This window comes from Mastacembelus armatus, chromosome 14, assembly GCF_900324485.2.
Source record: "Mastacembelus armatus chromosome 14, fMasArm1.2, whole genome shotgun sequence".
NCBI lineage: Eukaryota > Metazoa > Chordata > Actinopteri > Synbranchiformes > Mastacembelidae > Mastacembelus > Mastacembelus armatus.
Window position 1 is genome coordinate 7999693 of NC_046646.1, and position 11677 is coordinate 8011369.

Sequence of the window (11677 nt, forward strand, 5' to 3'; positions counted from 1 at the left end):
AAGCTTATCTTGGACATAATAGTGAAACAATTTCCAGAAGGAATTTTGGAGCAATAATAGTTATGCGTTGGCTCAGGGAGACATGGCCATCAACTAACTTCAGGGTGCATTCAAAAACAGCCTTTCACTTTGGTAAACTGTCTTTCTGTGAGATCGTTTAAAATTTGTTTTTCATTTTCCTACTTCATCCAACCCCTCCCCTCATCCGTCTACTCCCTCTCTCCAGTCATATACTCCCCCACTACTAAGGAATGCACGTCCAGCTTGAAGGATTTGTCGAGGGTTATTGTGGAAACCTACAGACTTGGCTTGGATTCCTGCTAAGTGTAAAGGTCACTGTTACTCCCACACATAATAGCAGGGGACATACAGTGTTGCAACCTCAGACACTGTCCGCCCCCCCAGCAGACTCTGCATGTAAAAGCATTCTTGCTTCTGCTGCCTCTTATCAGAAGATTCAGTTAAAACAAACACAGCACAGCTGGACAGGGGAAGTCTTCTCTCTCCAGCTCTACATGACCACCAAAACTGTTCTCAAGTATTTACCTGAAGTACAAAAACTCTTCAGTCTGGGAAACTTAAATGAGAATTTAACAAAGTAAAAAAGAGCTAAAGACATGCACCACATGGACCTGGAAACACAGTATCTTTGTGGAAACTCTGCTTTGTGGTTTATTGGCTGTCCATCTTGCGTTCTCCAGGCTTTGAGCAAGGTGTTGCAGCTCTGCTGCCTTCATAAAAGTGGCTGATTTTATAGCATTATTGAAACAACACACCCTCCACAGGCCTCAGTAATACAAGCCAGAGGGTTGGCTCATCATTGAGTCTTAACACAGAACAAATACTCCCCCTTTAGAGACTTATTCTTGTCTGGATTGTAGGGGCAAACAGACACGCTCTGACTCAGATGTCATGGAGGGAAAGGAGCCCATGGAGCTTAGGGAAATAAAGAGCGAGTAACGAGAGCATTAGTTTTACAATACTTTATTGTCTCAATCCAAATGAAGCACAATTAAAGGCTATATATGTTTTGTTTAAAGTAAATCACCAAAATCCATCATTTTCTTCAGAAATGATTCTGTTTAGTAAATTAAAGGTCTGACATGCTGTGGAATGTAAAGATCAATAGCCCCACGTCTTGAGTGTTACAGCCCACTGTGCCTTAGGCTCTATCCATAATGTGTGCACCATGCATAGTAATCATTCAGACACTCACACTGGACATTAGCAGCCTTCCAAACCAAATTTCAAGCTTCCTTCCTCTTAGGTTTCAACCATGTTATGAATGAAAAAAACAAAAACAAAACAAAACAAAAAAACATCTGGTGTAGTTTCAGAGTGTCCACAAAGCCTCAGCAGCAACATCTGATAATTCTCCCCTCTGCCCTTATTTCCTAGATGCCCCCTCTGTTGCACTGAAACTGGGGTTATTGTGGAAGAAACATCTGGATCTAATTAAAGCCTTCGCCGCCCTCCCCATTCACGTCATCCCCCCTCATGGCTGTTTCTCACCCCCACTGTTCCTTCAGCATCTCTGTCCCTCTCCTTACCCATTCTCGAACTCTCTCCCCCTCCAGTTCCTCCCCACTCAGATTCTCTCCGCCCTTCCTAAGTTACCAACCTCCTCCTCCCTTCTGTCTTTCACCTCTTGCCTCCTGCTACCATCCCTCTTTTCTGCATTAGCTTGCCTTGCTTTATGTACAGACTGCATCATGATGCATGTGGACTGCATCTGGAGTGTCTCCTTCTTCCTGTTTCTGAGCTTAGGATGGACGAAGGCTCAGCAGAGAAATTACACCAGGTGAGGTTGCATTGCATGGAGATAATGTGTTCCGTGTTGTGGACGGTGTCTTCTTGAAAGGAATTATAATCTGCTTTTATGTGACTGTGAGGATACAGTCATAGTTTAACAAAAATCAACTGTCTGACTTCACAATCCTGCAACTTTAGGATAAAGATACTCTTTCCTATTTCTGTAAGTACATTCTTTCCAGTCCACTGTCTGATTGGGCACTCAGCTCTCCTGATTGTTTTTGGCTCATGATGTGAGGTATGCTGAGTTTGCAGTGTCTGAGCCACGACAGATGTTAATGCTTTGAGTTCTGCCTGTGGGGTCCAGTAAGAGCAACTTGGCTCTGACTCTGACCATCATGGCTCAAATCAGAAAAGTGCCAGATTTTTCTGGAGTTCTGCTGTTCAAGCTCTTAGGGAATAGGAATACTTTAACCGTTGGATCTAATTTTCGTTGAACTGGTTGTTGCAGGTTTTTTTTTTTCTTACAAAATATGTTTACTTCATCAGGAAGGGGGATCAAAGAGGCACATGCTTTTCTAATATTTTCACTTTTTATAAAATATCATGCATAATTTAACAAAATATTCAAAACAACTCTCCACAATACAGACTGTTAAATGCCAAAAATGATGTCTATGCATACAGGTAATAAAATAAATGTACTAATGGGTTTTGGCTTTTGTATCCTGCTGGCAACAGAAAGAGGAAATTGTCCCTTCTGTGAAACTGGTGTTGAGCTGTGTGAGTGTTTGGAAAGTAGAATTTATTACATGAAGTGACAATGGCTCTGAAGTTCAGTACAGTCAGCTGTGTAATGTGCTTGTCAGCTATTTTTGAAAAGCTGAGCTACAGGTTTTGTTTTGTTTTTTTACATTTTAACTCATTTTATGATAATAAAGCAGTAACTCCATAACACAGTTTTTTCATGGCATCTCCATTACGCTCATAATAATTAGTGAGCTGTGGCATAACTCTATGGGCTATTCAAAATGAATTTTCCACTGGTATTGGTAGTTCAAAAATGTAGTTAAAGTAAAGGCAATCTCACATTTTAATGTGAATTATTAAAATATTATGGAATCTCTAACCGATCCATGTAGAGTGGGAACCACTTTGGGGACCACTTAAATATCAGGTACAGTAACAATAATGACAATCTGTAGCAATTTGCTAGCTCTCTGGAAAGCCTAACTTCCCTCCAAACCCTAACCTCTGCCTCTAACCCTTAAAATCAAAACGAATCCTAACCAAAACACTAAGACATAAGTATTATACGCCAAATTTAGGCATATAATTCCCAACAATACTAATATTATTCTGAATAACCCAACTATGAATACAAGCTGCTGCTGCAAATAAACACAGTACCCAGACAGCAATTAAACAGCTTGTAAGCATAACAATGCTGCACATGCTCCATATTTAGCTGTCTTCCCAGCTTAGTTGGTTTTTGAGCTTGGTTACTCAGCATCAAAGAGATTACTGACATAAAAACACACATGCATTATATTTACCAAATTTTGTACTTTACTACCTTTACATGTTAATCCTTTGAGATGGGAGTGGGTTGTGCAAGCTATGGGGCTAAATATTAATTGAAACAAACAGAGGATGTACTACATGGAAGCAAAGCATCTGTTATTCTACACTGTAGCATCCACATTAAATAGAGGGAGCACACTGGCAAACAAACATATACACTATACAGCTGCTCTCATATATAGTGTCACAGAGGCTCTGTATTCAGTTCACATAGCCTCTGGCTGATACTCTGCCATAGTCCCTCTAAGGTCATCAAGCTATTCTGACATGAAATACACACAACACTTACATGTAAGGACACAAAACAATAGCAGCACAGCCTATTGCCATCATACAAAAAACTCACAACATGGCTACTGTGGCTACCAGTTATGGTGTATGCATTAAAAGTATTTAAGTCAGTCGCACAGTCGCACAAACAAGGCCACAGCTGTACTCAAAACTGATGTAACAAACAGCAAACAATGCTCAAGTAAATTAGTACCTTTAGCACAAGGAAGAGATCAAACTGGTTTGTTTACAGGTGTATGGGAATACCAGCCTGGTATATAGAATAACAACCAATGAGCTTCATCATCCTCTCAGTTGCTGTTTTGCAATGAGTCCTCACCTTCAACTCCAAGCTGAGTTGTTCCACTAACTGTGGCAGATGGTGCTACATCTTCAGCAGATGTATTGTTGCTAAACCAGCAGCTAAACCAGTGCTGTTGTTACCATGCCTTATCCGGTTTTGGGTGTTTTAACATTCATTGTTTTTTCTTGTAAATGTATTCACCCTTCCTTCTTTGCTTACCTTTGTCTCTGTTCTGGCATTGTTCCAAATAATACCTTTCCTCTGAAAACTGAAGTTTGCAATGTTCCCCTTAAAACACCGCCCCCTGTGTGCTGGAGGAGAAGAGGAGAAGCCAGAGAAAAGAGGAAACATAGATGGAGGTGTCAAACTTTTATTGTTTGTATATTTAATTTGTATGTAGTTGTTTTATTGTTATAATTGGGCTCAGAAATCTTCTGAGGGGAGTAAACCCCCTGGTTCACCACTGTCATCCTGACACATCGCACAGCAAAATGAAGTGTTTGGATTTTAACCACATAATCAGTTGTGGGGGAGGACGCCAAACTGTCTATAGTGAATCACGATGGGCCATGCTGCAGCTTCATGTGCGTCAACATGGAAGAGTTTGTTATTCTCTTGACCTCTCAGTTATTCAGAACTGCTTTGGCTTAATTGAACTGTGAGGATGTTTTCATGACTTGCTGGCATCAAATTCAGGCTGTGTATTAAAAATACAGGTCAAATTGTGTATTGAGTTATTATGGGACAGCAAATTTAATGTGACTGCCAAAATGGGACAATTCTCTGTTATAAGACTTGTCTTTTCACTTTAATTCTGAATAAAAAAACAAGCTCACTTCCTAAAATCTTCCCGAAACCTCTTTAAACATGATAAAACAACATCTAAAATAATGAGTTCAGTTCGAACAATTTGCAGTACTTTAGAAAAACCTATTTATTTTTTTACTTATGTATTACAGAACAATTTGTAGCTCCATGCATTACAATCATTATCAGCACTTGGCTTTTCAAGTAAAGTCAGACCTCAGACCTGTTTTGAAGAAGCATTATTCAGTGATTGAGATGGATGAGTATAAAACTGTGTTAATAACTACTATAATTAATAGAGATAGATAATAGATAATTACTTCATCTAATTCCAGACTTGGAAATTCAAAGCAAGAATAAATGTGGTAACATTTACAGTGTGTAAATGCCAATAAGCTGTGGGAATAAGATAATGAGTGCCCTTGTTTACTTAGAGTGCACACAGTTTTTCCATTAAATACAGTCATATGTCAGTGACCACTAATTCTCAGAGTTCAGAGACAGTCTGCCAAAGGAAGTTGTTCAAAATACTTGTATCTGCCATCAGTGCTGTGTTACATCTCTTTTACCACAGGCCTGTGTTCTATTGTGGAGGAGACCTGGTCTCAGACTCTGGCTTTGTCGGCAGTGAGGGTTTCCCAGACTTCTACAAACCCAATAGCAAATGCATCTGGCGTATCACTGTGAGTCACTTACCCTACAACATGTCTAAATACTGACTCCTTCCTTACTCAGTCTTTCAGTGTCTCACTCATGCCATCTCCTCTGGTTTGCAGGTTCCTGAGGGAAATGTGGTCATGCTCTCCTTCCGCATTTTTGACCTGGAAGCTGATTCACAATGTCGATACGACTATTTGGATGTTTACAACGGCCATTCCAAATTGGCGCAAAAACTGGGTCACTTTTGTGGAACTTTCCGGCCTGGTGCTCTTATTTCTACCACAAACACTATGATGTTAGAGATGGTGTCAGATGGAGAAACACAGAGTAGAGGGTTTGTGGCCTACTTCAGTGGAACAAAACCATATGTTGATGGTACGTGGTCACATTTTAGAGTGATAGAGTAGTTTTTCTTTTTTTAATATTACTGCATATTAGATACATTACATAAAGGCATGCCTGTGTCAGCTTACACAACCCAAATTATAAACCATGCCCAGAGTGCAAATGATGCAAAAAATGTAATGTCCTATTTTTTTTTTCAATATTTTAACATAATATTTGGAAACTCAAAGGCTGAGAACATTTGGTACCTTTTATGAAGGATTTAAAATTACACTGTATACAGAACAAAAACTATTCTGCAGAGATCTTAGAGTGCAATTTGCTTTTTTACTTTTATCTTCATTCATTATTCTCATGGAGTCTGTGTTTCAGACCAACAGTTCTGTGGGGGAAAGATAACAAAAGCCCAGGGAGAGATCAAAACACCCAATTGGCCTGACAAGAAATACCCATCAGGAACCAGCTGCTCCTGGCTTATCACTGTGGAGCCTGATATGGTTGGCAGAACACTCACTCCCAGCATTTTTTCACACAACACAGAAAACATTGTTCATGCAGTCCCGTAAAGTCATTGTTTTATTTCTGTCGGCGTACCAGGTAATCCAGGTGAAGTTTGATAAATTCGTCTTGGAGGCTGACACCTATTGTCGATTTGACTATGTGGCATTTTTTAATGGTGGAGAGAAAGATGATTCCCGTCTGATTGGAAAGTATTGTGGCGATCAAGCACCACTGTGAGTGACAGATACTTTCAAAGCTCCTTGTTGGCCTTTAGACTACTATAAAATTGATTTTTCTTAACTTTACACCTCATTCACTTCCTGTCTCCTGTACAGGCCCATTATTACCAGTGGCAACGAGCTACTGGTCCAGTTTGTGTCTGATCTCAGTGTGACGTCTGATGGATTCTTGGCCCGCTATGCTAGCATCCCTCGTGGTTCTCAGACACCAACAGTGGACTCAGGAGCCAGTACGAGGTCCATCCCCCCAAAGCCTGAAGACAAACTCACTACCCCTCAACGTTCTGCCACCACGGTGCAGCCACCTGCCCTCCCAAACACTGTCCCACCTCCTCCCCCTGAGCCCACCAAGAGGGCCACACCAGTTAAGCCTACGAGAGGCCGTGGACAAGGCACCACAGGCCAGGATAGGAAAGTGGCAGTCACAAGGCCAAATGGAAGGAGACCTGGTGGGTGAAGCCATGTGTACATTATTGTCCATGACCTGTAGGACCAAGGCTGATATCTAATGTATATTTGTGTATGTGTTCATATGTATTTAGTCCTGCAAAATCCAGTGTGTGCTAAAGCCTGTAAAAGAGATGGAACCATTAAGTCCAGCTTCTGTGCCAGTGAATTTGGTAAGTTTCCTGCCTGCAGTCCACATGTACAAGTAACTAAGCAGCTGTTCTGCTCTGACTGAGCCATTGTTTTCCAGTGATAACTGGGAAAATCACCTCTCTGGCTCCTGGGCCCCGGGGCACTCTTAGTGTTAGCGTCTCTCTCATCAAAGCCTACAAGGCTGGTCGACTAACCATCACACAAGTTGGGGAAACAATGTCAGTTAAGCTGGTGTTACTGTGCAAGAAGTGCCCCTTGCTCCGCAGAGGTATTTTAGATTTACACACACTCACAACACAGATTATTAATAATTTCTGTCACCCAAAAATATTACATTGATTCATGTTTCTGGTTATTTTCCTTTCCAATAGGTGTCAGCTATATTATGATGGGTCAAGTGGATGAAGATGGGCGTGGTACCCTGGAACCTGGTGCATTCACAGCCCCATACAAAGCCCCACATCACAAATTAATAATGAATATCAATAATCAACCCTGTTAACGTCACATGTCTATCCAGGCCAGGAAATTCAGATGACATATCACAAGCAGACATTTCAATGTGAAATACAGAACTATTAAAGGACAGTATTACAGTTAAAATGATTTAACTTCTATCTAACATTTTAAAAGAATATAACTCCATTGTCTTATTCAAACACCCATCAAACCTATGTTTGTAATTTATCTATGAATAAAGGTTTTATATCTCTTTCACATGGGTTGACTGAATAATAATTTACACATTTTCTGCTGTGGTTCTTACCAACTGTGAGACTCTAACGTTATAATGATGTTGTCTCCACCTAGTGGATTTGAGGAGTAAAGTCACTCAAGCTCAGCTACTGATGATCCTGAGAACCTTTTTTTTCAAATCAGGTCTAGATTTAAAAGTTTAAAACATGGGATGGCCATCAGATAAGTACCATCAGTCTGTCTGTTTTGGCAGGAAGATGTTGTAAAATTAGTACAGCATTTCAGTAAAATGTCTAAAATGGCTATTATCTCGTTTTGTGTTGTTTGACTTTGACTGATTTTTTAAAAAAAGGAAAAATAAATAATAAAAATAGAAAGACTGTGATGGACTGGTGACCTGTCCAGGGTGTACCCCTGTCTTTCACCCAAAGAGAGCTGGGATAGGCTCCAGCTGATCCCAGTGACCCTGGTTAGGAATAAGTGGGTAAAGATGATGGATGGATGGAAAAGTAGAAAGAATTTTTCTAAGTAGGTAAGAATAGTACTAGCTAAATTTACATTCAGAAGATTTTGATCACATATTCTATAAAAAAAACCCCACAGACCTGTATAGAAGTTTGCATACTGTAGGACGCACATATGTCCATTAAATCTTTTCTGCATCTTTTTGAACTTCACCTCCTTTTTTCGTAAATTAAAGTGGCTCAATTTACAGCCCAAGTACTCAGTTTGCAGTGTAAGAAATGCTTTATTGTAAAAAGATATAAAAAATACTTTTGGAATAGTATAAAAAAGAAATATTGACTTCTAAAACAATCAATCAAAATGGTGGCATTTGCTGATTTTTACAAAGGCTTTAGAAATGGAAATATAGTGGCAATTTGCTTTTAAAAAAAACAAAACAACTTATGTCGTACTATCAGAGAATCCACTTTTCTGCTGTCCTCTCCCTACACCCATACGCTCCCTTTCCCTTCCCTGTCTGAAGCTTCCTGCTGGCCACAGCAGCCTCCTGCCCCAGGCCCCCGGTGGTGTGAGGCAGGCAGATTCTTGTAGACAGCTCGGCTGTAGGGTATGAAGCACAGGCCCAACTGGAGGTGTCGGGCCAGGCGGCAATAGGCAGCAAGCGCCAGGACCAGCAGAGGGATGAGCAACAGAAAGCCTACAACCAGCAGGGCCACGCAGCCGCCATCATCCAGCAGGTCTGAGCAATACAGAGATGTTCCATGGGGCTGCACCTGGAGAGTAAGAGGAGAGGGAAACATGTATGAGTTAGGGTATGGATTAAAAAAAAGAAAAGACAAAGAAGACAAAACTATCTCCAGCACTTCACTACACTTCAGTACACTCCCCTCTTCTTTATTAGTACACCGTAGTGCATTCTAGTACAAGCAGGTTTCATCCTCAGAGTCAAATATACACTATACAATTTTTTTAAAAGTCATTGATGGATTTTTCAGTGTGCTATTGTGACACACTATTTTTCCACAAAGTACTGCACCAGGGCTTAGTCACAGCTGCAAAAAATTAAAATTAAACTCCAGAGAGATTCACTAAGATCTTAGTAAACAGTATCAGATCTCTGGAAAAACAACTTTATTTGGTGATGGCATTCCAAACTCTGATTGACAGTCTACATCATTTTCCATTAAAGAGAAATAAATAGAAGGAATGGACCATCTATTTAGCACATGTTTTATTATGACTGTGATTAGGATGTATTATGGACCAGGCCCACAGCACCAGTGTGGCCCACTACTGTCAGTCAAAAAAAGATTTCCACAGGACAGAATTACCGTGGAGTGGCAGAGGAAGCCAAATATGATCATGGCAAGAGCAGGGGTGAGGATGGTGCCGAACACGACGCTGGCCAGTCCGGCATTGATCAGTGTGATGATCAAATTCTGGGCAGTGACCAATACAGAGCATGCCCAGCAGTCCAGAGAGCCCCTTAATTCCAGAGGGGTTTCAGGGGCCTCACTGCTGTCCAGAGAATATGGAGGCGGCACCACAACCGCTGACCCCGTTCTTGAGGGGGAGTGTGGCTCAGAGTGAGCCTGCTCAGATGTCGGCTTCTCCAGCGTCTCGTTCTGCGACAGACTCATATTCTTTGTGCCCTTGAATGTAAGAAAAGACACCATATTTAAACCCTGCTGTTAGGACTTAATTGTTACTTTTAAACTACTGAGGAACGCTACTCTAAAATGTCATTCATGCGCATGGTACGCTTAAATGTATTCCTGAACTAAGGTTAAGGAAAACTCATTAAAAGAGAAAAACATCTAAAAATAACAATAGTTAGAACTGAGTTTATGAAGTTCTTTCCTTTGGGTTGTATAAAGTGATACAAATGGGAAGACTCTACTTCTTAAAAAGACAATTACAGGTTCTCTAACAATCCTGTGGCCTAAAGAAACTTAAAAAAAGAAATGTTGAGTGGAAACATTTTCTGTTTATTATATATATGTCATAGCAATTACACAGAAGCTCAAGCGCCTATTGACATTATCAATACAGCCATATAGTTTCCAGATAGATCAGCTTCAGAAATCAACATTACCTGTACAGAACAGTGTATAAAACAACACAGTATAACAAGACTTTTCATTAGAACGAGATTTGGCATCGTTCTGTTTCTTTATTGTGGTGTGAATCAAAAAATAGTGATAGATGACCGAGTCAGTTGTACTCACTGTGTGACGGTGGTAGCAGGTGATGGGACTCTGAAAGACCAAAGAGCAGTGAGTGGTGGTGAAACAAAGAGAATTTCAAGAATTTCCTCCTGATGTCTTTTCTGTTTGGAATTCCAGATCTTGAAGGTGGTATTCCAAGTGAAAGTTGAGTTTCTCCTACTTAACTAAACATCTTCTCTTTTTGTTTTCTGGTCTATTTCTAAAAAAATCCAACTAATATAAGCCTTTTGTTAAATCTAAACCTCTCCCTCAGATGTCTCAGAGCAGGTCAGAAAAGAGCTCTGCACACATGAGGTAAATTTTGCTTTCTCACTGGCTTCAGAGTTTCCTTCCCTGACATTCTGTTTCCTCACTCTGACTCCAGTTTGAGATATGGTGTGTGAGTGGTTACGAGTGTGTGCATGTGTGTGTGAGTGTGTATCCTGTGTTGCCGCTCACGAGAATGCACGCACAGCAGGCTGGGCTGTGTTAAATGCTGCTCTTGGTGTCTGAACAGGGGTGCAGTGCAGGGTTTCCGTGATAACCCCTGGAACCAGAGGGAGGGAGGAAGAGTGTTTATTTGGAAAGATTAGTGGAGTCAGGGTATGCTGCCCAATCTACAATACTCTACACCCCCGCTGAGTACTTTCTACACTCCACTGTCAAATACAGACTTCAGAGTTTAAAACAAACAAGCAGGTTTTTATATAGATTTTCATGCTAACAGAGGTAGCAAACTGCAAAAACAGTCATTCTGGGAGTTTCAAAGTAACTTTTATAATGAGGTCTAAAATGAAAAGGTAAAGGACAAGCAAGGGTTGCTAAAGCTTTGGTTTAGAAGCAGGGGATGACAGAGAATTGACCCCTGACCCCTTGATGAAAAACAGAGGTCAGGTTTCAAAGACATGAGGATGGGGGAGAACGTTGACTATTTTGATGGAGAAAAGGTGCTATCATGGGACTGATAAGAAACCAGAGCCTCGGTTCAAAAGGTGAAAGTGTTTATTTCTTTTTACCAAGGGATAAATTTACAGAGCATCATTCATGCAGAGAGTATGGGCATTTGAAGAATTCTTATAAAGAAAGATGATCAAAGTGCTCTGGGTAGAAAAGAATGTGGGAGCAATGGGTGGTTGTGCCATTAAAAACGTCACGAGTGTGCTGTTTATAGGTGTATGTCAGTGACTGAGGGTGCCGACGGAGGAAGAGCAGTCATCCTGTCCTTGGAACCAGGATATCCGCTGCTG

General features: G+C 40.7%; 2 protein-coding genes across 2 annotated transcripts; one reads left to right on the forward strand and one right to left on the reverse strand.

Moving 5' to 3' along the window:
- Positions 1–1575: 1575 nt before the first annotated feature.
- pcolcea (procollagen C-endopeptidase enhancer a) lies at positions 1576–7779 on the forward strand. The gene is made up of 9 exons (XM_026328580.2): positions 1576–1801; positions 5292–5400; positions 5494–5752; positions 6095–6219; positions 6320–6456; positions 6559–6911; positions 7005–7082; positions 7160–7330; positions 7434–7779. The coding sequence occupies exons 1-9, from the start codon at positions 1713–1715 to the stop codon at positions 7562–7564; spliced, it is 1452 nt and encodes a 483-aa protein (XP_026184365.1). The 5' UTR covers positions 1576–1712; the 3' UTR covers positions 7565–7779.
- Positions 7780–8486: 707 nt separating this feature from the next.
- Positions 8487–10865, reverse strand: tmem88a (transmembrane protein 88 a). Its single transcript, XM_026328583.2, has 3 exons — positions 10452–10865; positions 9555–9875; positions 8487–8996 (listed from the first exon to the last, which is right to left on the reverse strand). The coding sequence occupies exons 2-3, from the start codon at positions 9861–9863 to the stop codon at positions 8709–8711; spliced, it is 597 nt and encodes a 198-aa protein (XP_026184368.1). The 5' UTR covers positions 9864–9875; positions 10452–10865; the 3' UTR covers positions 8487–8708.
- Positions 10866–11677: the final 812 nt, after the last annotated feature.